Below are 27,662 nucleotides of genomic sequence, written 5' to 3' on the forward strand. Positions count from 1 at the left end.
TAAAATGCCCTGCAATTACTTTCACCTGTCTTGTCAAAGGGACGGAGAGCAGATTAGACTTGCACTTCACTATGACGGTGCCCTGGAATCCCAGATTTTCATACCTTCGTTAAAAGGAGGATGAATATCCAATTTTGTAGAAAGGAAACTAGGCCGAGAACAAGAGCTTGACATGAAGAAGCTGGAGCTACTTTCTCCTTTCAAAATAAGCAAACTATAGGAAACTATTATGGCCAACGATTTTTTAATAGAAAACATATTTTTGGTTTCAGATAGATTTTGAAAGAGAAAATTTGAAAATTAACGCTATATCAACTCTGTATTGAAAGAACATTTTAAAAATACAACCTTATTTGTATCTTTTAAAGAGATGCAATGGTGTTTCTTTTCAGATTTGTTTTTAGGTGAATCTCTCAATGAATCCATATTACATTTTACAGCTTTGTCTGCAAAATAAAAATGGTAATAAGAAAGCTACACCAAAAAGTGATATTAACAGAAAACAGGATAAAAAGGAATATAATAAAAGCAAATATCATTATAAAATCTTAATATGTGAAATTTTTATGGAATATGAATTTGTAGTAAACCTTACTTGAGGGGATTAAATTTTAAAATTTTGTCTCAACCTTCATGTAAAAACAATTAAAATGTTCTAAAAATTCCCATACCAGCTGACTAATAATGGAACACGGCCGGGCGCGGTGGCTTAAGCCTGTAATCCCAGCACTTTGGGAGGCCGAGACGGGCGGATCTCGAGGTCAGGAGATCGAGACCATCCTGGCTAATACGGTGAAACCCCGTCTCTAAGAGAAAATACAAAAAACTAGCCAGGCGACGAGGCGGGCGCCTGTAGTCCCAGCTACTCGGGAGGCTGAGACAGGAGAATGGTGTGAACCCGGGAGGCGGAGCTTGCAGTGAGCTGAGATCCGGCCACTGCACTCCAGCCTGGGCGTCAGAGCAAGACTCCGTCTCAAAAAAAAAAAAAAAAAAAAAAAAAAATAATGGAACACAACAGTATTTTCCCAACTTGTCAGATGACATTTCCCTCAGAAGACCATGGCAACATCTCCCAACACACAGGCTCTTCTTACAACGTGACTCTGCCTCCTGCCAAGAGGTGGGCTCTGTGTTCCTTTCCCGTGAACCTGGGTGAGCTCATAACTAACATGGAAGTGGTGCTGTGTGACTTCTAAAGCGACGTTACCAAAAGGCCGCATACTTGGGATCTGCCGTCTTGGACGCTGACAGTTGAAGCCCAGCCATGACGCTGTGGGAAAGCAGCCACATGGAAAGGCTGCCAGCATATTTCGGATGACAGCCCCAGCTGAGGTCCCAGCCAAAAGCCAGCATCAACTGCCAGAACATGCCTGAGTTCTCAGATCACTGCCCCTGCTTAGTTACTGCCAGCCCTCACGTCTCCCTGTCTGAGACCCTGGACAGTGTGGAACAAAGGCAAACCCTCCTGCCATGCCCGTTCTGAATTCCTGACCACAGAACCCATGAGTATTATAAAATGGCTGTTGTTTTACCCAGCAATCATGTATTAGGGAAATACAGAGGCATTCTAGAAAAGTGTCCTACTATTAATAAAATAAACACAAATTGAAATGACGAGACACCTTTCACCTATTAAATAAGTCATTGAAATAAACAGCAGCACTAGAAATGTGAAATGATATTATAAACTGCCCTAACCCTCCTTTAAAGTAATTTGGAACCCAAGTCTGCATGTCACGTGGTCTTCTGGTTTGGAATTACATTATCAGGGTACAACCTTTTAGCCAAAAAGATAAACTCTGGAACCAGGAATGGAGGCGGTAGTTAAAATTCGCCAAGAGAGAAACGTTCATACAAGACGAGCTCTCAAACAAAAATCACTAAGTCCACAAAGTAGTTCAATGCTATCATAAAGAGTTTTTTTTTTTTTTTTTTTTTTAAAAGGAGATTGGGAGAGAAATATTCACATCTGACGATATGAAGATAAAACATCTGTCTGAAAAGGACTTTTCAAATAAACTTAATTAAAATATCCAAGAAATAAAAGAAGTAATAGTATTTATGAAACCAAAGAGGTCAAGTGCAGTGGCATGCCTGTAATCCCAGCACTTTGGGAGGTCGAGGTAGGTGATCACTTGAGCTCAGGAGTTCAAGACTAGCCTGCTGAACATGGTGACACCCTGTCTCTGCTAAAAATATGAAAGTTATCCAGGCGTGGTGATGCACACCTGTAGTCCCAGCTACTTGGGAGACTGAGGCAGGAGAATCACTTGAACCTGGGAAGCAGAGGCTGCAGTGAACTGAGATTGCACCACTGCACTCCAGCCTGGGTGACAGAGTCAGACTCCATCTCAAAAAATATAAATAAATAAATAAATAAATAGCCTAGCACTCCTTCCCCTTTCTCTCTTCCTCTCTTGCAAGTGACATGCAGCTCCTGTTCCCCTTCTGCCATGTTTGGAAGCTTCCTGAGGCCTCACCACACGCAGATGGCAGCTCTATGCTTCTTATACAGCTTGCACAACTGTGAGCCAAATAAACCTCTTTTCTTGCTAAATTATTCAGTCTCAGGTATTCCTCTACAGCAACGTGAACAAAGACACTCTCCTACTAAAAGAACTACAAAGTATATACTTGGGGAAGGAGAAAAATAAACCAGTAGTACAATAATATTAATTATATAATCAATATCTACTTAGTATTTATATCAATAACTATTCTAAATGCTTTATATGAATTGATTCAATTCTATGTGATAGGTACCATGTACTTTATTGAATTCCATGTGATTTCTCGATGGGCACAATTATTTCCCCCTTTTCAGATTAGGAAAAGCAAGCACAGAAAGGTGAAATAATGTGCCCATGTTTATTCACCTAGTAAATAACAGATCTGGGATTCGAACCCAAGCAATTCCACTCCAAAGAACTTAAAGAAAAACTGAGTGTAAAATGTATTTACAAAAGAATAAGTTGAATAAAAATTCGAGAAATTAGAACAGAAATGAAAAGAGGAGTTTAGAAAAGGTGACGTTATTGATGTGAGGACAGACAATGATTACCTTGAAACTTCATTAGAAAGTATAAGTACATATAAAATTTAAGACTAAGAGAAATGAAATGCAATATCTATAAGAGTAAAAAGGAAGAGGAGGAGAAAATGGTCAATTCAAGAGGAGGCAGAAAATAACAAAATAGAAAGAAAAATTATGGTCAACAGAAAACACAAAATGAGGCCAGGTGTGGTGGCTCGCGCTTGTAATTCCTACACTTTGGGAGCCCAAGGCAGGTGGATCACTCGAGGTCAGGAGTTCAAGACTAGCCTGGCCAACATGGTGAAACCCTGTTCCTACTAAAAATACAAAAATTAGCTAGGCAAGGTATGCGTGCCTTTAATCCCAGCTACTTGGGAGACTGAGGTGGGAGAATCGCTTGAAGCTGGGAGGCAGAAGCTGCAGTCAGCCATGATCTCACTGCCCGCAGTGAGCCACTGCATTCCAGCCTGGGTGACAGAGTGAGACTCTGTCTAAAAACAAACAAACAAACAAACAACAACAAAAAAAAACCCACAAAATGAGACAATGAAAAGACGTCCAAATATACATTAAATCACAATAAGGCTGGGCACAGTGGCACACGCCTGTAATCCCAGCACTTTGGGAGGGAGGCTGAGGCAGGTGGATCACCGGAGGTTGGGAGTTCGAGACCAGCCTGACCAGCAACATGCAGAAACCCCGTCTCTAATAAAGATACAAAATTAGCCAGGCATGGTGGCACATGTAATCCCAGCTACTCAGGAGGCTGAGGCAGAAGAATCACTTGAATCTGGGAGGCAGAGGTTGCTGTGAGCCGAGATTAGGCCACAGCACTCTAGCCTGGGCAAAGAGAGCAAAACTCTGTCTGAAAAAAAAAAAAAATCACAATAAATGTATGTGACTTGTCAAAGAATCATAAGTGGCTCTCATAATAAGGGAAATGCAAATTGAAACTCATCTAAGATACTATTTCTCACTGCAAACTGAAAAAGATCCAAAAACTTGAAACTCTCTGCTGGTGAGGCGTGGGCAAACAGGCAGTCTCCCAGATTCCCATGAGACTCCCAGATGATACAGTACCCACAGCATCTGGCAACAGGGATAAAACCATTCTTTGACCAGAAACCCCTCTTCCAGGAATCTACCTTGAAGATGTAGCTCCACAAATACAAAATAATACATCCTGGAAAAACTGGATGCCCACGTGGAAAAAACAAAACCAAATCCTGACCCCTACCTCACATCGCTAACTTGAAATAGATCCTAGAATTAAATGTAAAAGCCAAAAGTAGAAAACATAGAGAAAGCAAAGTTTTCTTAAATAGGACATAAAATCCTAAAACAAAAATAAGTGATTAGCTAGACTTCATCAAAAATCAAAAACTTCTCCTCTGAAAAATACCATTAAGAAAATGAAAAGCCCCAGACTAGAAGGAATTTATTTATAATACAAACGACATCTCCAGAATATATTTTAAAAACTCAGCCAGGCACAGTAGCTTGCACCTATAATCCCAGCACTTCGGGAGGCCGAGGCAGGAGGACTGCTTGAGGCCAGGAGTTTGAGACCAGCCTGGCCAGCATAGGGAGACTCTGTCTCAATAAAAAATAAAATAAAGACTAAAAACTCTCAAAGTTTATTATAAGAAAACCTAAGTTTTAAAACATGTAAACAGGAATTTCACAAAGAACAGACAAACTGCCAACAGGAACATGAAAACATGTGCAGTGTCATAAGTAATGAGGAAAGTGATCTGCAATCCAGAAGGCCACCCCTGCCATTGCAATGAGAGTAACAGGTCTCAAGAGCTGAGAAACAGCACCCACATACCCTGCCCTTAGGGTATGGATATGCGCCATCCAAGCAAAGTAAGCCAAAGAAAGGCCTCAATGCGCAGTGGCTCACGCCTATAATCCCAGCACTTTGGAAGGCTGAGGCGGGCAGATTACCTGAGGTCAGGAGTTTGAGACCAGCTTGACCAACATGATGAAAACCTGTCTCTAAATAAATTTTGAAAATTAGCCAGGCATGGTGGAGTGTGCCTAGTCCCTACAACTCGGGAGGCTGAGGTGTTTGAGGCTGCAGTGAGCCATGATCACACCACTGCACTCCAGCTTGGGCAACAGTACAACATCCTGTCTCTGAAAAAAAAAAAAAGAACAAAGACCACCAAAAATGATAAATATGAAGGTAAATATAAAAACATATCTTCTTATCTTAAAAATCTCTTTAAAATAGAATTTAAAGGGACACACAAAATCTGTGGTCTCTGTGCTGGGGAGTGTGGCAGGGTCTGTTAGTTATCCTGGAATATCATTCAGTCCTTGCTCCAGATCAGGGTCAGCAAACTCCTTCTGCAAAGCACCAGCTGGTAAATACTGCAGGCTTTGTAGGACAGGTGGCCTGGGGCACGACCACTCAACTCACCTGCAACAGCGCAAAAGCAGCTGTATAAAATACGTAAGCAAATGAGTCCGGCTATGTTCAGTAAACTTTATTTGTAACTACTGAGATTACAATTTCATATAATTTTAATGCATCACAAAATATTCTTTCTCTTTTGATTTTTTCAACTATTTAAAAATGGAAAAATCATTTTTAGCTTACAGGTTGTACAAAAATAGGTGGCAGGCCAGATATGGCCCATGCCTGCAGTTTTCTAATTCTAAGGTAACAGAAACCCTGATTTTTACTGGGAGCCTGGCAATCCAAAAGAAGGACAACCTCTCCCAGAGCTTCATCCCCCACTAAGCATGGCTGCCCAAGAACATTCTGGCCAAAGAAATGAGAGAGGAAGCACCATGTGCAACCTCTGAGTTGTGCCCTTCACCTCTTCCCCCTGCCCCCCAGCTAGCTGGAAGGGAGACACAATGATAACTCATTTTGGAATAGGAGGATAGCGGCAAAACCTTCAGGATGGCAAGGCCAACAAGACAGAAAGAGCAGACTCTGATAACCTGCCTGCACGCTTATGACATGTTAGAGAATTCAACTTCTTTCTTCTTTCAAAAAAAGAAAGAATTGACTACTTAATAAAAAATGATGAGGTACTGTGGGGTTTCTAATAAATGTAGAATTAAAATGCATGACAACAGGCTGGGTGCAGTGGCTCACGCCTATAATCCCAGCACTTTGGGAGGCCAAGGCAGGTGTATTATCTGAAGTCAGGAGTTCCAGACCAGCCTGATCAACGTGGTGAAACTCCATCTCTACTAGATATACAAAAATTAGCCAGGCGTAGTGGTGCACACCTGTAGTCCCAGCTACTCAGGAGGCTGGGGCAGGAGAATCACTTGAACGCAGGAGGTGGAGGCTGCAGTGAGCTGAGATGGCACCACTGCACTACAGCCTGGGTGACAAGAGCAAAACTCTGTCTCAAAAATAAATAAATAAATAAATAAATAAATAAATAAATAAATAAATAAATAATGCATGACAAATGCACAATGGCCAGGAGGGAGGAAATGGAAGGAGGCTACTGCTAAGTTCCTCATGCTATCCATGAAGTGCCTAATACTGCTTGAAGGTAGACTATGAAAAGTAAAGACGTTTACTCTAAACCCTAAAGCAACCACTAAACATACAAAACAAAAAACTATAGCTGACCAGGCATTGTGGCTTGTTCCTGTAATCCCAGCACTTTGGGAGGCTGAGGCCAGCGGATCACTTAAGGTCAGGAGTTCGAGACCAGCCTGGTCAACGTAGTGAAACCCCATCTCTACTAAAAATATAAAAACTAGCCAGGCATGGTGGCACATGCTTGTAGTCCCAGCTACTCAGGAGGCTAAGGCAGGAGAATCACCAGAACCCAGTGAGCCAATATTTTACCACTGCACTCCAGCCTGGATGACAGAGTGAGACTCCATCTCAAAAAAAAAAGTTATAGCTAATAAGCTAACAAAGGAGTTAAAATGGAACATAAAAGGCACTTAATCCAAAAGAAAGCAAAAAAATAGGGTAAAGGGAACAAAAACCAGATGAGACAAACAGAAAACTAATAGCAAGATGCTAGATTAAGAGCCAACATCATACATTACATCAAATTAGAAAGCATAAGACCTACTATTTGATAGCACAACAGGGTTATTGTAAGTCTTAACTTAAAGATATAACTGGATTATTTGTAATGCAAAGGATAAAGTTTCAGAGAATGAATACCCCATTCTCCATGATGTGCTTATTTCACATTGTATACCTGTATCAAAATATTTCATGTACCCCATAAATATATATACTTACCATGTGCCCACAATAATTTTAAATGACAAAAAATTTTAAATAAATTGCATTAAATAGAAATGACTTAAATACTCCAATTAAAAGACAGAGATTGACAGATTAGATACAACTATATGCTCCCTACAAGAACTCCTCCTTAAATATAAAGGCACCAATAGATTAAAACTAAAAGGACATGAAAAGATATATGTTAATATTAATCAAAATGGATCTAGAGCAGCTATATTAATATTAAGGTAGAGTTCAGAGCAGAGAATACTATCTGGGATAAAGAGAGCCATTTAACAATGACTGAGGAAGCAATTCATCATGGGGACTTAAAAATTCTAAGCCTTCATGCACCTAAATAACAGACCTTCAAAATTTTTGCAGGGCGCGGTGGGTGGCTCATGCCTGTAATCCCAGCACTTTGGGAGGCCGAGGCAGGCAGATCATTTGAGGTGGGTGGATCACTTGAGCTCAGGAGTTCAAGACCAGCCTGGCCAACATGGTAAAACCCCGTCTCTACTGAAAATATAAAAACTAGCCAGGCATGGTGGCGGATGCCTTAATCCCAGCTACTCGGGGGGCTGAGGCAGGAGGCTTGAACCTGGGAGGCAGAGGTTGCCATGAGCTGAGATCACACCACTGCACTCCAGCCTGGTTGACAGCACACGACTTCATCTCTAAATAAATAAATAAATAAGGAAATCCTGAAGAGACATCTCTTCTGAGAAGATATACCAACAGCAAATAAGCATATGAAAAGATGCTCACATCATATGTCATTAGACAAACGCACATTGAAATAATGATATTCCACTGCACCTCTATTAAAATGACCAAAATCCAGAACACATTCTGCAAAATAACATGTCTGTAATCTTCCAAAGTGCAAGGTCATGAAAATCAAGGAGACTCAGGAAATGTCCCAGAGGAAAGACTAAAGAAACGTGTTCTCTAAATGAAACAAGTGATGCTAAATGATGTCTCTTTGCTATAAAGGGAGTATTAGGATAATCAGCAAAATCTGAATGGTGCCTGGGAGTTACATGATCACAATATTCAATGTTAGTCTTCACACTCTGTGATCATTGTATTGTGGATATTTTGAGAATGTCCTTCTTTCTAGGAAAAACTTAAGTATTGGGGAATCAGGTTAGCAACTTAAATGGTTTGGGGAAAAAGTAATTTGTAATACTCTCCAACTTTTCTGTAAGTTTGTAATTATTGTAAAATAAAAAATGTACTGAGAAGAAGGATGTAAACTCTGTGGAAGCAGAGACTTTGTTTCCCTCCTAAGAATCCCTAGAAAAGCACCTGACACTGAGGGCTTCATAAATATTTGATGAATGAATGAATATGGGTCAGGGGCATGAGAGCGAATCTGCCCTAGAAATCAAGATAATGTCTAAAGTTAAGAAGCCTAGTAACAGTAAAATATACATAATTATTTTAAAATCTGGAGATAACTACCAAAAGAAACAACTTTAAAAAGTGAGTTTATCTCTAGGGGACATTCTGGGGTAAGAAGAGGTTGCAAATAAAAAAAATTATTTTTCACTGTAGCTCTTCTGTAATATGTGATTGTTTAATCAAGTATTAGCAAATCAAGTATTAGCAAAGTATTATACTTTGATTCTTAAAAATATTAGGCAACTTCAAAGAGAAACACCAAAAACTAACTGAAATATAACTGAAGTACCTCCTCACAATAATTATAGGAAAGGGAAATCTATACTTAGAAAAGTAACTTCTAATAATTCTGTTTTTTACACGCCAATTCAGTCACACCTCACGTTATCTTTTTTTTGTTTTTGTTCACCATAACCTTTTCCTTTTCAAAGATAAGCATAGTTCATTCTAGTACTGACTGTAATAAGCAGGAAACAATTACTGCCCAGCAAGCTGGGACTCCTGAAAGTAATTTTGACATATCACGCAATGGAAAGCCACGCGATAATTAAACACAATGATGTAGTGCCTGGTATTTTTATTCCTCCAATGGAAAAAGAACATAAACGGAAAGAATACACTCCCACAACAGCAGGTTCCACCTTCTGCTGTAATTCTCACCTGATGACCCCCTATAAGAGGCATATGAGAATCTGGGGCAGGGGCCACATGTGCTGAGGCTGCCACAGGTCAGGCGCTGAGCCAAGCACACTGCACGATGGCCCAGATCAGCAACTCCCAGGGGGCTGGGAACGACACCTCCCCATGTCCCAGAGAAGGAAGCGGCCTGACATCCTGACAGTCTCACATCAGAGTCTATGTCCTTAAACACATTATACTGGATATATTTGACCTAGAAAGGGGTTCAGGCATATACTAAGTAAAATACACTATAAAGAGGTATGTATAGTAGGACCCCATTTCTGTGAAATAAAAATTTTACAAATACCCCCTGGAAAACTTTGGAAAGAAAGGCATTTTATTTATTTTATTTTATTTATTTTTGAGCCAGAGTCTCACTCTGTCACCCAGGCTGGAGTGCAGTGGCACAATCTTGGTTCACTGCAACCTCTGCCTCCTGGGTTCAAGTGATTCTCCTGCTGCAGCCTCCTTTGAGGCCAGGAGGTTGAGGCTGCAGTGAGCTGTGATCACATTACAGCAATCAAGCCTGGGCAATAGAGCGAGACCCTGTCTCAAAAAAAAAAAAAAAAAAAAACTCCCAGACGGAGACATGCTAGAACTCCAGGAGCCTTCTAGTCTGCCCTACCTCCCACTCCATGTACAGATGGGCAGTTGCAGGCTCTTGGAAGGTCAAGGCTCCCACCAAGCCAGTGGTAGACCCAGGATTAGAACACATATCTCCTGGCTTCTAGCCCCAAGCTTGTTCTCTCCACACTGTGTTGCCACCCTTACCTTCGATGCAAAAGAGTCTACAGGGTTCACTCCTCCTTTTTACATCCTAGTTTCTCATTTCATCATGTAGCAAATAAGTTCTTGAGTAGCTGGGACTACAGGCACACGCCATCATGCCTGGCTAATTTTTGTATTTTTAGCAGAGACGGGGTTTCACCATGTTTGGCCAGGCTGGTCTCAAACTGCTAACCTCAGGTGATCCCCCTGTGTTGGTCTCCCAAAGTGCTAGGATTACAGGCATGAGCCACTGTGCCCAGCATTATTTTTTATATATTTTTTATTTTATTTTATTTGTTTTGTTTTGTTTTCTGAGACAGAGTCTCACTCTGTCACCCAGGCTGGAGTGCAATGACACAATCTTGACTCATTGCAACCTCCACCTCCCAGTTCAAGCCATTCTCCTGCCTCAGTCTCCGGAGTAGCTGGGACTACAGGCATGCACAACCACACCTGGCTAATGTTTGTATTTTTAGTAGAGACGGAGTTTCACCATATTGGCCAGGCTGCTCTTGATATGCCACCTCAAGTGATCTGCCAGGCTTGACCTCCCAAAGTGCTGGGATTACAGGTGTGAGCCACTGCACCTGGTCCCGACTCTACAATTTTAAAAAGTAGGCAGTGAGATGACAGGTTTTTATAATTTGGGCTATTGATAGCAGCAAAATGCAGTCAAATGCCTAGGGAGATAGGGGTGGGTCCCTGGTGAAACCCAGTTTTCAAGCAGAAACCAGTTTAAAGCTTAGCTACAAGTCTCGGGTAATACACACACTGGATTGAGAAACTGTCTTCCTGTTTGGCATTTTTTCCTCTGATTGATCTCTACCCCCCACTTATTTCATATACACCTACCCTTTCCTAGTTGGTTTTCTACACTGTCATACCCACCTTTGAGTGGTGTGTTTGGTTTAACCTTTTTTGCATACTCACTAACCAATCAGCACACACTCTCCATTCTGAGTCCATAAAAAGTGCCAGCCCGGCCACACTGAGAGAGAAACCACCCGTCCAAGAAGAATGAGGTTACACTGAGAGCTGTTCCATCGCTCCATAAAATTCTCCTCTGCCCATCCTCACCCTTCTAACTGTCAGCGTAACCTTATTCTTCTTGGACGCAGGACAAGAGCTTGGGAACCGCCAAATGCAGATACAATCTATAGCACAGGTGGGCCGAGTGGGTAGGGAGCCTCCAGTGGCCAGGCCCAGGGCTGAGCGAGGCCCAGGTCGGGGACAGGGTGGGCACTGCCAGCCATGAAGGACTCTCTGGTTGGCAAAGTGGCTGAGAAAAATCCTTTGCATCCTTCCTTCTCTATGATGAGCAACATTAACAAAGTAATTGAAAATAATTTGAAGTACAGGGAATATTTTAGTGGGCTAGAGCTTTAATGTAGTTGTGGTTTACTACGGATGCACGTGAAATATTACACCCACAGGTATCAGTAAGTCCTCACTTGACTCATCAATAGGTTCTTGGAAACCATGGATTTAAGGGAAACAAAGTATAGCAGGCCCTCAAATTAAGTTGCTTTGCTCAAGGCTGTTTCGTTTCACTTTGTTTCACTGAAGTCAGTTTCCAAGAACCTATCCAAGACATGAAGTGAGGCCTTCCTGGACACACATCCAGCATAAGAGTGAAATGGTGGAGGAACCACCACAGAGGGTGAGCCAGGCATCAATGGGGCTGACACATTTCACCCTCACCCAGCAATTCCAATTCATAAAATATCTTGAAGACTGGAATTAAAAACTATGTATTTCTGCCCTCATAAGCATGTCTTCCCTATTTTTATGCATCCTGTTGCCTAAGTGAAAAACCAATCATAAATACATATGTACACTCTGAGGACAGATAGTAATTACTGGTCAATGGCTAGGCTGGAAAAAATCAGTCCTGCACATGAACAGGTGCCTGTTATGTTCTTTACATGACAGTAAAATTTCTAAGTATAAAATGGAGGACACGTGATCTTTCAGCATCTACATCACAGATTGGTTACATTAAATTAAGAAGAGAGAGAGAATTACCATGACCCTTCTAGACAACCCTTCTAATCTTTAAAAAGCTAAGAATACTTTTTTCATGCTGCCTATGAAATAAACCACATTAGCAGAACTCACCCGGTGCTGGGGCTGTTGGCCTGAGGTCACCGACAATACCCCTGCGCCATGTATGCTGCAGAGATTGTGCCAGAAACTTTAAACCACGTGAATCTGATAGAAAGAATAAATTTCAGAATTAAAGCATGAAATAAAACCCCAAATAAAAATGTGAACTTGTTAGTACACTACTTCTGCTCTTGCTTTTGCTCTGAGGTTACAGGAAACCTGACTAAGGGACACAAGGCGAGGGGACTAAAAACCGGATATGGTCAGAAACGTCAGAAATTGTTTCCACAGTCCGTGACTAGCTCTTATATTTTCATGCTAGGGGTTATTTGTGATAAATAGCTCTTTTTAAAAGTATCTAAAAGTCTAAATACTCAAAATCTTGTTTTGTTAGTATCTAAATTATAAACATTTGGACTTCTAACAACATAACTCAATGTTAATAAGAAATTGAGGGCAGTTTTTTTCCTGGTCTAATAAACACAAACTGTGGCACTTTAGGACCTTAAAATCTGTCACAGCCTCATAAGGGTCAAACAGACCCTTAAAATCTGTTTAAATATTAAACAGAGTCCAAGTCTTTGTCTCTACGTGGGGAAAAGTCTGTACAACTTATATCTGGCCGGGCGCAGTGGCTCAAGCCTGTAATTCCAGCACTTTGGGAGGCCGAGACGGGCAGATCACGAGGTCAGGAGATCGAGACCATCCTGGCTAACACGGTGAAACCCTGTCTCTACTAAAAAAAAAAAATACAAAAAGCTAGCCGGGCGAGGTGGCGGGCGCCTGTAGTCCTAGCTACTTGGGAGGCTGAGGCAGGAGAATGGCGTGAAACCGGGAAGTGGAGCTTGCAGTGAGCTGAGATCTGGCCACTGCACTCCAGCCTGGGTGACAGAGTGAGACTTCGTCTCAAAAAAAAAAAAAAAAGACTTATATCTATACACTAAGATTATTAATAAAACAATGTAAGGGAAATTGATATGATGAGAATCTACTCACCTTCCATTCCTTGATCATCTTTTCCTTGCAAAAACATTGGCCAGAGTGTAAGTGCTGGATTGAGTTTATTGAAGGAGGGTGCTGATTTTATATTCAATCTTGGTTTTTCTAAATATTCAAGGTTTTTATTCTTCGTAGGTGATATATAACAAGCATAGTTCTTTGCAACAAGATCATCATTAACACAAACCTGTAAAATTTTAAACATTTCATGAATAATAAGACAAATACAGTCAAGCAATTTTAAAGGAAATATTCCAAACTTAACCCCAAAGTTCTATCTTCAGAGAAATTATTTTATAGAACATAATCTGATAGAAACAGATTTGACTCCTGCTCTGGTAAACCAATTACTTCCCACCAATCCTGATGAAGAAAAACAGAAAGCATCTGTGTGAAACACATGAGACGTCTTCTTGGACGTACGCACTGTAGTGCTAAAACTACCTGGCCAGGCAAAAACCTGGTGGGAGGACAGAGACAAAACACGAACCATAAAAGGAAAACCTGTTATGCTGGATTTGCTCAGAATTTTAAATTTCTGCTCTTCAAGAGAATAAAGAGATGAGGCAAAATTATTTTAAAATCAAGTATCCGGATGACATGTATCCAGAATATATAAGGAACTCACAAAACTCAATAAAACGAAAACAACACAATTAAAATATGTGCAAACAATCTGAATGTCTGCTTCATCAAATTCTGAAGATTGCAAATAAGCATATAAAACCATCATTAGTCATTAAGGAAATGCAAATTTAAACCACAATGAGGTGCCACTGCACACTTGGCAGAATGTTTACACAAGTGACATAGAGGAACTGGAACTCTCATTGCTGAGGCGAAGGTAAAATAGTCCACCACTTTGGAAAACAATATGGCAGCTTCTGGCCGGGTGCGGTGGCTCAAGCCTGTAATCCCAGCACTTTGGGAGGCCGAGACGGGCGGATCACGAGGTCAGGAGATCGAGACCATCCTGGCTAACATGGTGAAACCCCGTCTCTACTAAAAAATATACAAAAAACTAGCCGGACGAGGTGGCGGGCGCCTGTAGTCCCAGCTACTCGGGAGGCTGAGGCAGGAGAATGGCGTGAACCAGGGAGGCAGAGTTTGCAGTGAGCCAAGATCCAGCCACTGCACTCCAGCCTGGGCGACAGAGCGAGACTCCGCCTCAAAAAAAAAAAAAAAGAAAGAAAACAATATGGCAGCTTCTTAATACCTACAATATGATCCAAAAGTTTGACTCCTAGGTAATGTTCGTGAGAAATGAAAGCACAGGTTCACAGGAAAACTTGTACATGAATATCTATAAGGGCCCTATGGCCATAACCCAAATATCCATCAACGAGTTAATGGGTAAATACACTGTAGTATGTCCACACAATGGAAGAGGACTTGGCAACAAAAGGAACAAACGTGGATGCATCTTAAAATAATTTTGCCAAATGAAAGCCAGATCAAAAAAGAAAACACCCTGGGACACATCCTGGTGCCACCTTTGGGAGCTGGTAAAGGATTGCTGGCCCACATGCTTTTCCTCTGGCAGTTATGATCTCATGCATCCACTATAAGCTCTCTCAGCTAAGCACGAACCTCCCTGCCTGCTGCACTTTACCACTTTAAAGTAAGACCAACATGGAGAAACCCTATCTCTACTAAAAATACAAAATTATCCGGGCGTGGTGGCGCATGCCTGTAATCCCGGCTACTTGGGAAGGCTGAAGCTGGAGAACTGCTTGAACCCAGGAGGCAGAGGTTGCGGTGAGCTGAGATCACACCATTGCACTCCAGCCTGGGCCAGCAGAGCAAAATTCCGTCTCCAAAAAAAATAGAGTCATTATCAGCATACAACCTACATGGTTATAAAGAGATCTACTTTTGAAAATAAAGAAGAAAGCAAGTTTACACAGAATTTATTTTAAAAAAGATGTTTTATAAGACTGGTCCTTACAGGATAGGTCTCTTAGGTATAAAATATTTTTTTTTAAATGATTGGTTCTGTAGCCAATATTTTGGTGGGGTTTTTTTTGTTTGTTTTTGAGACAGGGTCTTACTCTGTCACACAGAATGGAGTGCAGTGGTGTCATCTTGGCTGACTGCATTCTCTGCCTCCCAGGCGCAAGCGATCCTCCCACCTCAGCCTCCAAGTAGCTAGGACTACAGGTGCAAGCCATCACACCTAGCTAATTTTTATATTTTTTTATAGAGACAAGGTTTCACCATGTTGCCCAGGATGGTCTCAAACTCCAGAGCTCAAGCAAGCCACCCACATCAGCCTCCCAAAGTGCTGGGATTAAACAAGTGTAAGCCACAGCTTTTGGCCGATTTTGGTATTTTTACTAAGTTACAAAATAAGTAATGAAAAGTCATAGGTAAAATGAGCCAGGATGTGGGGAACCCAGAATGCAATACAAGCAGTAACAAATGAACCCCATTACAAAAGAATAACATAATCACACTGAAGAAGGTGCGAAAGAGAAAAAACAACCTAAGTAACTTTGGCAGACAGTATTTTGGCTGCATAATGTGGAGGCTGAATACAAATTTTGTTTTCACAGGAGTGTGGGTTAGCAATCCTAAAATTACTTAATGTGAATACATGGATGAGTCAAATACGTAGACAGCAGCCAACGAGAGTAGGTTTCTCACTGCTGGAGAAAGGGGTTAAGAATAAGGAGTCAGGCATGGTGATGTGCGCTTATAGTCCCACCTACTTGAGAGGGTGAGGCTGGAGGATCACTTGAGCCCAGGAATTCCAGGCCAGCCTGAACAACATAGCAAGACCCTGTCTCAAAAAAATAAATGAATAAAAAAAGAGAGAGTTAGAATGAACTCTGTGGTACTGGATTCAAATCAGAGGTATCAAAGCTCTTAATATGTGTACAGATGGATACAGAAATACAGATTTGTGTGTGCATGGGAGTAAGTACATACATATATTTCATAATATTTTCTGCTGAGAGGACCTATGATCATGACACTCCAGTTGGAACAAGCACACCAAGGCGGGCGGATCATGAGGTCAGGAGATCGAGACTATCCTGGCTAACACAGTGAAACCCTATCTCTACTAAATATACAAAAAATTGGCCAGGCATGGTGGCAGGCGCCTGTAGTCCCAGCTACTCAGGAGCTGAGGCAGAAGAATGGCATGAACCCAGAGGCGGAGCTTGCAGTGAGCCGAGATCACGCCAGTACACTCCAGCCTGAGTAACAGAGTGAGAGATTCCATCTCAAAAAAAAAAAAGAAGTGGCTGATTCTAGGGCTAGGGCTGGCAAATAACAAAATGATAAACATTGTGGCACAGAGAGTAAAGAGGGTTCAAGTAATGATGGGGCACATTGAAAGCATACAAAAGCCCCTTTGAAGGAGCACCTAACGGCCAGAATCCAATGCAATGTGAGCAAGGCAATAATGATAGTCATAGATTAGAACTCCCCAAATAAAATACATTTCCAAAAGTCCGTATTAATGCAAATTATCAAATAATTAATATATGGGGGAGGAGGGAGGGGTCTTTGGTATAAAATTCCAATTAAAAATGCAGAAGGGGGCCAGGCACAGTGGCTCACGCCTGTAATCCCAGCACTTTGGGAGGGCGAGGCGGGTGGATCACCTGAGGTCAGGAGTTCAAGACCAGCCTGGCCAACATAGTAAAACCCCATCTCTACTAAAAATATAAAAAATTAGCTGGGTGTGGTGGTGGGCACCTGTTATCCCAGCTACTCTGGAGGTTGAGGCAGGAGAATTGCTTGAACCTGGGAGGTGGAGGCTGCAGTGAGCCAAGATCACACCATTGCACTCCAGCCTGGGCAACAAGAACGAAACTCTGTCTAAAAAAGAAAAAATGCAGAAAGGGGCCAGGCGTGATGGCTAATGCCTGTAATCCCAGCACTTTGAGAGGCTGAGGTGGGCAGATCACTTGAGGTCAGGAGTCTAAGACCAGCCTGGTCAACTTGGTAAAACACCATCTCTACTTAAAACATAAAAATTAGCTGCGCGTGGTGGCGTGTGCCTGTAATCCCAGCTACTCAGGAGACTGAGGCAGGAGAATCACTTGAACCCGGGAAGTAGAGGATGCAGTGAGCTGAGACTGCACCACTGCACTCCAGCCTGAGTGACAGAGCGAGACTCCATCTCAAAAACAATAACTAAATAAAGAATAAAAATTAAAAATGCAGAAGGGGCTGGTCGTGGGGGCTCACACCTGTGATCCCAGCACTCTGGGAGGACAAGGCAAGAAGACTGCCTGTTGAGACCAGCCTGGGCAACATAATGAAATCCCATCTCCACAAAAAATTATATGGGCGTGGTGGTGCACACCTGTAGTCTCAACTACTTGTGAAGTTGAGGAGGGAGGATCCCTTGGGCCCAGGAGGTTGAGGCTGCAGCAAGCTACAATTGTGCTACTGTATTCCAACCTAGGAGACAGAGAGACACAGACGGGAGGGGAGGGGAGAGGAGAAAAATGTAGAGGGAAAGATGAAACACGTATACACCACAGTAATATCTTTCACAGCCAAGAATCATTGATGGAATGGTTATCTGCAGCCTCAAAGTAGGCCCCCACAAGATCCTTACTAATTTCAAAAGGATAAAATAACACCTCTATACAGGAAAAACCTGGCAAACACTACAGTAACCAGGTGATCAACATCCACATCACAAAATGTGGTACATATACACCATGGAATACTATGCAGCCATAAAAGGGAACAAGATTGTGCCCTTTGCAAGGACATGGATGGAGCTAGAAGCCATTATCCTCAGCAAACTAATGCAGGAACAGAAAAACAAACACTGCATGTTCTCCCTTATAAGTGGGAGCTGAATGATGAGAACACATAGACACTGGGGGGAACAACACCCACTGGGGCCTGTCGGGAGGTGGGCAGGGGGGAGGGAGAGCATCAGGGAAGAACAGCTAATGGATGTTGGGCTTAACACCTAGATCACGGGATGATCTGTGCAGCAAACCACCATGGAACACGTTTACCCATGTAACAAACTTGCATGTCCTGCACATGTACCCCGAACTTAAAAGTTGAAGGAAAAAAACCATTCACATCACTAGTAATGAGACATACTGACATCATAAACCCCTGCTGGGATGCACTGAGAAGGGCACAGTACCACTTCTGTGGTCCTCTTCCCAAAGATGCACAGCCTTAATACAATGATGAGAAAAATCAGGCAAACCAAATTGAGGAACATTCTACAAAACCACTGGCCACTGCTCTTCCAAAGCAGTCAACGCCATGAGAGGCATGGAAGTACTGAGGAGCTGTCACAGGCCAGAGGAGGGGAACAGGTGCAGTGGGCAGGGGGGCGGTACTGGAGCAGATCCTAGATCAGAGAAAGGAAATCAGTGGGGAAACTGGCAACATTCATCTCTCTGCAGGTTTCCAGTGGTATTTTATCAATGTTACTTTTCTGGTTTTAAAAACTGTACTGTGGTTTTGTGCTATGTTAACATCAGGACAACCTGGGCAAAGCATTTCCCAAAATGTCTGCACTATTTCTGCATCTCTTCTGTAAATCTAAAACTATTTCAAAATACAATTTTTAAAAAATCCATGGTTAAGGTACCCTCCAGGGGCTCTGAGCAGCCCTGGATGTGCCCCTTCTATCCACCTCTGCCCAGTGCTGAGCTATGCCTTGAGCCATCCTTCAGAAAGGGCAGATGCCAAAATGCTAGCAGCTGGCACCTGGCAGAGGTAGGGGCCACTCACATGTGATGTCCACTTTCTTTCTGCTTGTGATCTTAATTCTTTACAGTAAGCACATGTTACATACAGCGAGAAAGTCTAGGGAGAAAGGCAGTGAACTAACACTATAGCAAATTAGCATATTTATAAAAATCATGTTCCCTGAGAAGAAAACAACATTTCATGCTCATCACTATAGGAATAATTTCTTGGCCATTTTTAAATAAAATGCCAAAGTCATTTTTTAAAGTAATCAAAAGAAGAAAACACAGACCTGGCTAACTTCAGGTCTAAGGTAGACCTTAAGAGATTAAGACAATTTCTATGCTGTATGAACTACAGTGTTTTTCTTGACATTTATTCTGTTTTATTAAAGTAAAATTTAAAATCATGATGAAATATTTTAAAAATACAATTCTTTCACTTACTTTTTCATCTTTTATAGTTACATAAAGGTAAACCTCAAATGTATCTTCTTCCACAGCACACAATCTGGCTTCCACCTGGGTAGTTGCTAAATAGCATAAATGAAAACACAAATTAGCTGATGTTAAAAGTATATTTGAAACAATCATGACTATTTCTCACCTAGTGACCTCTGCTAACCACTTAAGAGTGCCCAAATGGCTTCCTCGGGCAGGACCAGGGGGAGCATGTTAGGAAAAGGCACTCCTGAATGTGGAGTGGATCATGAGTCCTGTCCCTGTCAACAGGTTCCTGTGCCGCCCTGTGAATACCTCCTCAAGTATAGCTCCTGGTATTCTCTTCTCCACTCCTCCCAAACCCAGATTTCCAGCGCCAGGCCTTCATCTGAGGTCCATTCTACCCTGCAAAGCCCCACGGAGTGCAGCACCCGGCTACTCCCTTAGAGACTCAAAACCCCACAGCAGCAGCATCACTGCCACCTACCAGGCGCTGTGCTAAGTCCTTCAGAAACCTTCTTTCGCTGAGTTCTTACCACTACCTTCAAGGTAAGTACAGTGGTCACATCACAGGCAAGGAGACCAGACTCAGAGGCTAAGTCACTTGCCTGAGCCACTGAGGACTAGATGGCCGGCCTTCTCCAGACTCGCATTCTCATCTCCTAGTAGCCCCCGTGGCTCACAGGGGCCAAAACTCCAGTCCCAGTGACCTCTCAGCCTCCCACTGCTCCCAGGTCAAAGGATCTGGCTCCTCCTCTACCCAGACAACGGCACAGCACAGGAGAGGGGCCAGGACCCAACGAGGTACCAGGCAGCACCCCAGGCATTTCCCACCCACCAACCCTCTCACTGAGACCTGGTATCTGACTGCCAGGGGTTAAGACAGATCCCACAAAATACACTGTTTATAGTCACTGATATAAAATAAAAAGAACAGCTGAAGACATTTTATTCACCTTAAATTAGCAGTAATGAATATTACACAATAAATATCGATTTCCTATCTCTTGCTCACTAAAAATGCTAGGTTTTTCAACAATTGCTGGTCCAATAAAATCCACATGAATTTATTTTGCAGTGCCACAGCTTTTATGCAAACAGAGGCAAGCATTATTACTGTGTAAGGATTCCCTTGTACAAACAGCCTCCTGCTGATCTCAGCTGTCAATTACCGACATCCACAGTCACTAGGGGCGCAGAGTTACTGTGGCACTTGAGCTGGAAGAAGCCCCAGGTAGCTCAGGGAACTCCTCTGAGGAGGGCTGTTTGGCCAACACGGGCATCTCCAACCCCCTCCAGCAGCAGAAGCTGAGGCCTCTGTGGGTGTCACTTCCAGGCAGGCCGCAGTGATCAGGCACTGGCTTACCTTTGAGAAGGTTCTGAAAGTACTGAATAGCTGCACTGTCCCACTTCTTGGCAGGTCTGGAACAGAGAACAGATGCAACTTCATTACATAAAAATCTGAGGCTAGCACACCAACAGCGTTTTGTAAACCATACACTGGACGTTTCTCACACTACATATGGAACATGTGATGCAGATCATGGGGCACCTGGCGCTGGCCCTGCTCTGGGGGTGAGGATCCCACTGTATCCTGCAACACGCTCTTCTCAACACTGTCAGCTGCACTGGTGCAGACTCAAAGCACAGAGGTGCCACTGAGAATGACCTGTGCTCACCACCGCACTGTCTGTCACGACACCACCATCCCCAGACAAATCAGTCTCCCCAGCCAGAACACAAGCTCCTGGGACAGGGATCATAAGTGTGCAGCGTCTAGCACAGTCTGGCACAGAGAGGGCACAACACATGCTGGTACACCAACACCCTCACAGGCAGTCGTGGGAGAGCCAGATACTATCTTTGTTTCATTTTCGTTTTTTGAGACAGGGTCTCTCTCTGTTACCTAGGCTGGAGTGCAGTAGCATGAACACAGCTTACTGCAGCCTTGAACTCCTGGGTTCAAGGGATCCTCTCATCTCAGCCTCCCGAGTAGCTAGGACTACAGGTGTGCCACACCACACCCAGCGATTAAAAAAAATTTTTTTTATACAGAGAGGGTCTAGCTATGTTGCCCAGGCTGGTCTCAAACTCCTGGGCTCAAGCGATCCTCCTGCCTTGGCCTCCCAAAGTGCTGGGATTACAGGCATGAGCTAACACAGTGAGTCTCAGCTACTATAAAACTACTGTTCCTCACTCTGCTGACCCTAGCTGACCCTCTCACTGGCTCCCATTTTACCCCTATCATCTTGTCCTTTCTACATCTTTCTTAGGCTTTGCAAAGAAAATTGTAGGAAAAGTTGTAGAAAGTGGGGAAAGAGGAGAAACTTGGAAGCAAGGAAAAAAATAAAATGTAAGGTCAGAATGACATTTTATGTTTCTTCTGATTTTATGTACCAGAGATGCCACCACCATCCTCCAAGAATTATTTTAAAGATCAAATGAGATAATGTACATAGAACCCTTAGCCCAGTGCCTGGATATAATCATTACTCAAAAATGTTGGTTATTTTTATTCTTATAAGAAAGATATTAAGCAATTCAAGAGAATTACAAAGGATTTATAAAAGGCAGTAAAGGTAGTGGTTCTAAAACCTAGTTACACACAAAGAATTATCTAATACTTAGCTTTTTTAAAAAAGCAAAATGTAGAAGATTAGTAATAATGACAAGGCAAACAACCCAAGAGAAAACCCAATCTAACACATGAACAGGCAAATCAGCCAGTCTCTCCCTCTCTCACACAGAATAACGAGTCAGTCTCTCTCCCTCTGTCACACACAGAATAACCCCATCAGCCAGTCTCTCTCCCTCTCTCACACACACAGAATAACCACATGAGCCAGTCTCTCTCTCCCTCTCTCACACACACAGAACCACCACCTCAGCCAGTCTTTCTCTCTCTCTCTCACACACAGTAAAACCACATCAGCCAGTCTCTCTCCCTCTCTCTCACACACACAATAATCACATGAAGACATAACCAGCTTTGCAAGTCAGAAAAATACAAATTAAATCAAAATACCATTTTCACTGAGCAAACAAGCAGAAATTAGAAAGCCTGATGATATTCAATATTGTGTGGGAGTAACAGTGCTTTCCATACCCCAATGATGGCAGTATCAATTGCTAGTCTTTTTGAAGGGGAATTTGACAAAATCTATACAACTATAATACACGTTAAAAGGGTGTTCTGGATAAAGCACAAACACAAAGGTATCAGATGTCAAAGAAGGTGACCAAACCCAGTAGGCCCTTCCCTGAGGGCATCCTAGGGTGGGTGGGGAAGGGCCCAGAAGCCCACATTTGTTCCAGAAGGGCCCATGCAGAGGGGCAAGAGAGGACCGACTGCCTCTGAGGGGAGCTGGGCTGCACACACAGGGGCCCAATCACGCCTGGAGGGTGGGCAGTGGGCCGCTCTGAAAGACAGCAGTACAGGGGGCAGGGGCTGCTGAGTGCAGGAAATCCCACTCCCAGAGCCTTTTGTGAGCAGCGGGGTGGACTGGCTGGAGGGCAGCGTGGTAGGGCACACTGGCCTCAGCAGGGACTTATCCTCACATCAGTGTAGACGCCACACCAGCCGCAAGAGTGATGCACTCACCACCACCAGGAAACTCTAGGTGCTGGGGGCTGGGGTGAGTGGAGAATGGGAAGGCCACCAAACAGCCCATGAAGGCAGTTTCTGAGTTCAGAGTACACAGTGCAACGTGGCATGCCAGTGGAGTCGGAACTGGGCTGCTCCCCGTGGCTTTTCCTTTCATAATGCCATCATCCCGGAAGCGGAGGAGAAGAGGAGTACCAGGTAGAAGGATGGGGCTGACGTCTCTACAGACCACAGGAGGCAGAAGTCAGGCTACTCGGTAGTGCTCATTCAAGACAGCAGACATGGCGCCTGCACCTGAGAGGGAACTGCCCAGGGCAGGGATCTGTCCTGTACAAACACTAGCGATGTAGTCAAACTCTAGAAAAAGGGAGCAAAGATGGGGTGCAGGGCACATGTATATATACGCCTCTAGGTCTGTGTATTTTATATGGATTTATCTGTATTCTTTTTTTTTTTTTCTTTTTTTTTTTGTGAGACGGAGTCTCACTCTGTCGCCCAGGCTGGAGTACAGTGGTACAATCTTGGCTCACTGCAACCTCTGCCTCCTGGGTTCAAGCGATTCTCCTGCCTCGGTCTCCCGAGCAGCTGGGATTACGGGCACGCACCACTGTGCCTGGCTAATTTTTGTATTTTTAGTAAAGATGGGCTTCACCATGTTGGCCAGGCTGGTCTCGAACTCCTGACACCAAGTGATCCGCCGCCTCAGCCTCCCCAAAGTGCTGGGATTACAGGCATGAGCCACCAGGCCCGGCCAGATTCATCCATATTCCTACGGGACTGTACTGTGCAAATGGTTTGGAAACAACCTAGTGGCTACCCAGAGGGGAATGATTAAATACAGCAACTATGTCAATCACATCCACCCAGGAAAAAGACTAAAAGTAGAAAGAAGAGATATGTATGTTGACAAAGAGTTTCAACATACTTTTTTTTTTTTTTGAGATGGAGTTTCACTCTTGTTGCCCAGGCTGGAGTGCAATGGTGTGATTTTGGCTCACTGCAACCTCCACCTTCCGGGTTCAAGCAATTCTCCTGCCTCAGCCTCCTGAGAAGCTGGGATTACAGATGCCCACCACCACACCAGGCTAATTTTGTATTTTTAGTAGAGACAGGGTTTCGCCATGTTGGTCAGGCTGGTCTTGAACTCCTGACCTCAGGTGATTCCCATACCTTGGCCTCCCAAAGTGCTGGAATTACAGGTATAAGCCACCGCAACTGGCCTCAACATACATTATTAATTCTGCAAATAAGACAGTAAGTTCTAATTTTTGTTAAAAGCTCCACAAAGGTAAGTGTGTGTAAAAGCACTGACAAAGGCCCACAAGTTCAGAGCTGGAAAAGATCACAGAGGCCTCCCAGGAGGAAGGATGTGGGCCTGGAGAAAATTGCAATGGACTCTTTTATAATGCTCCATGGGCCCAGCACAGTGGTTCGTGCCTAGAATCCCAACACTTTGGGAGGCCAAGGTGGGAGGATCACTTAAGCCCAGAAGTTTGAAACCAGCCTGGGCAAGACAGTGAGACCCTATCTCAAAAAAAGAAAGCAAGAAGGGAGGGAGGGAGAAGAGGGGAGGGGAGGGGGAAAAAGGGGAGGGGAGTTAGCTGGGTATGGTGGTGTGTGCCTATAGTCCCAGCTATTTGGGAGGCTGAGGCGGGAGGATTGCTGGAACCCAGGAGGGTGAAGCTGCAATGAGCCATGATCATGCAACTGCACTACAGCCCAGGCAACAGGGTGAGACCCTGTCTCAAAAAGTGTGTGTGTTTGTGTGTGTGTGTGTGTATGTGTGTGTACACATATGTATAATGCTCCATGATCCTATGTTTTATGAATATTTTTCTTTACAGTTAATTTATTACTTTTTATAAGTTTGAAACAAAGGCAAGAAGCACAGAGCTCAGGCCCTGCTCCAAACCTTCTCAACCACAGCCAGGTCAGACAAACACTGACTCAGAAGTCCCTCCTGAAGAACAGAGACCTCCTGCTCAGCACTTCTACAGAGGAACTGGCTTCACAGAAACATCGTGCACTTGATAGAAGGCTTTTACTAATGATTTGAAGGACTTAAGAAGTTGTACTTACACAATATCAGTACTGTCTCGGCAGAAGTCAATGTGTAATGTGACAGGCTTTGTGCAGTACAGGCTGAATTTTTTTGCTCTATAGGGAAGCTGCATAAACGATTCTACTACAACTCGGATGCTAAAAAGTGAAACAGAAACAGCTCCATTATATAGAAAATTATATACAACATATTCCATTACAGTGCACCTATTAATATACTTAATGTAAAACAAAACACACAAACAACAATTCTTTCTGTTTCTAATATAGCCACCAACAGTGCTTGGAGACATTTGGTCAAGAGGGAAAAACTGTTTCTTGGGAGATTGAAAAAAATCATACTCTTTTGATACATAAAGTATGGATATGGTACATAGATAGTATATCAGTGAAACTGACATTTCATGATCTAGGGGTAGGAGTTTAGGAAAAAAATGTCTTAAGAAAGCTCCTGGCCAGGCACAGTGGCTCATGCCTGTAATCCCAGCACGTTGGGAGGCTGAGTCGGGCAGATCACCTGAGGTCAGGAGTTCAAGATCAGCCTGGCCAACATGGTGAAACGCTGTCTCTACTAAAACTACAAAAAATTAGGCGGGCGTGGTGGTGCGCTCCTATAATCCCAGCTACTCAAGAGGTTGGGGCAGGAGAATCGCTTGAACCTGGGAGGCAGAGTTTGCAGTGAACTGAGATCGTGCCATTGCACTCCAGCTTGGGCAACAAAAGTGAAACTCTGTCTCAAACAAACAAACAAACAAAACAAACAAACAAGGTCTAATAAGGCTCCTTAGGTGGACAAATACTGGATACTAATGAACATACCTGTAAAGCAAATTCTATTCAAGATTTTCTAAATATCAATCTCAATATATGACCAAAATTACCTTAAAAGTTTCTGTAAATGAACAGACGTTTTAATAATTAGTATTTGCCAGCTTTGCACTAAAGAGCTGCAGGACTGAGATTTTTAAATAGTAAGTTCGGCAATTTAATTTCCATTCTTCTTCAGCAAACGACAGAGCATTTTATTTTTACATTTTTCTCTTTGTAGAGTCCGGGTCTCACTATGCTGCCCAGGCTGGTCTTGAACTCCTGGCCTCAAGCGATCCTCCTGCCTTGGCCTTGGTATGAGCCACCATTCCTGGCCGAAAAACCACTTCAACATACTATTTCCACATGAACTAGCTTTCTTTCCAGGGTTCCTATTATGCCCTGTCTGGGCAGCCTGGCCATCTTCTGTCTCAGACAGGTTAGGGAAAGGTAGCTGCATCCATGGGCCCCTGAAGTCTCCTTAAGCTCTATTTAATCATACGATTTTCTTACCCAAAACAAACTAAATGTAAAACACCAAATGCAAAAAGAAAAGCTCCCCAAACAGTTAAACACAATAATTGTTTTTGCAGTGATTATGGTCGTATGAGATGCAGGATCACAAGCTCGAATGGTACCTACTCTTACATTAAGTACTGTAAATTCCCAATGTCTGATAAGCATGCCTGCCATGAAATTTTTCTATTCAGTAGACATCTCCTGGCTGGGCGCAGTGGCTTACGCCTGTAATCTCAGCATTTTGGAAGGATGAGGCAGGTGGATAACCTGAGGTTAGGAGTTCAAGACCAGCCTGACCAACATGGCGAAACCCCGTCTCTACTAAAAATACAAAAATTAGCTGGACGTGGTGGCACGTGTCTGTAGTCCCAGCTACTTGGGAGACTGAGGCAGGAGAATCACTTGAACCGGGCAGCAGAGATTGCAGTGAGCCAAGATCACACCACTGCACTCCAGCCTGGGGGACAGAGTGAAACTCCGTCTCAAAAAAACAAAACAAAAAAACCAGACACCTCTTATTGCAATCAAGTCTATTTGGTATTGCTCTTTCTCAGTGAAATCAGAATTCTCACATTTATTAAACTGACATCCTCTTACTCTGGGATGGGAAACTATGGAAAAATCATCAGAAAACACCAAGACCGACTTGTTGCTGGGGTTTTCTAATGAACTATGAAGTATGGTACCAGAAGCAGTGAAGGCTGCACAGCGCCATCTAGGCACCAGCTCATTCTGAGCCATTTCCCAACCTCACTGATGGTCACACCCTCCCTCTCTTAAGCAGGACAACCAGGAACACCTACGTGAGTACAAGCTCTGCTCTCTGCAATGCTGAGACTATGCCAGCAACACCTCTTCTGTGGAGATGCATTTCTCTCTACCTCCTGGAAGTGTCTTTCTTGCAGCCAAGCCTCCCTAAAGGGCATAAGGAAACTGAGTACAGGCAGGAGAGCAGCCAGCAAGCAGCACCCAGGAGATGCAGACAGCAGCCAGGAGATGCAGCGAGAACCCCAGGAAATGCAGAAAGCAGCCAAGAGATGCAGAGAGCACCCAGGAGATGCAGACAGTATCCCAGGGGGTGCAGAGAGTACCCAAGAGGTGCAGAGAGAACCCAGGAGGTGCGGAGAGAACCCAGGAGGTGCAGAGAGAACCCAGGAGGTTCAGAGAGAGCCCCAGGAGATGCAGAGAGCACCCAGGAGATGCAGAGAGCACCCAGGAGACGCAGAGGGTACCCAGCAGATGCAGAGAGAACCCCAGGAGATGCAGAGAGCAGCCAGGAGATGCAGAAAGAACCCCCAGGAGATGCAGGGAGAACCCTAG

At 43.4% G+C, this 27,662-nt stretch overlaps 1 protein-coding gene across 3 annotated transcripts in view; it reads right to left on the bottom strand.

Annotated features, from left to right (window-relative positions):
- The window catches only part of TDRD12 (tudor domain containing 12), a 101,621-nt gene that overhangs the window by 57,669 nt on the left and 16,290 nt on the right, over window positions 1-27,662 (bottom strand). For all 3 annotated transcript variants that reach the window (XM_031934815.1, XM_023229066.1, XM_023229067.1), the window contains 6 exons: window positions 25,035-25,154; window positions 20,718-20,773; window positions 19,358-19,443; window positions 13,221-13,410; window positions 12,237-12,329; window positions 349-446 (listed from right to left, as the gene is read on the bottom strand). In XM_031934815.1, coding sequence (XP_031790675.1) covers window positions 349-446; window positions 12,237-12,329; window positions 13,221-13,410; window positions 19,358-19,443; window positions 20,718-20,773; window positions 25,035-25,154 — 643 coding nt within the window. The remainder of the gene's footprint in view (window positions 1-348; window positions 447-12,236; window positions 12,330-13,220; window positions 13,411-19,357; window positions 19,444-20,717; window positions 20,774-25,034; window positions 25,155-27,662) is intronic.

This window comes from Piliocolobus tephrosceles, chromosome 21, assembly GCF_002776525.5.
Source record: "Piliocolobus tephrosceles isolate RC106 chromosome 21, ASM277652v3, whole genome shotgun sequence".
In the NCBI taxonomy this organism is placed as follows: domain Eukaryota; kingdom Metazoa; phylum Chordata; class Mammalia; order Primates; family Cercopithecidae; genus Piliocolobus; species Piliocolobus tephrosceles.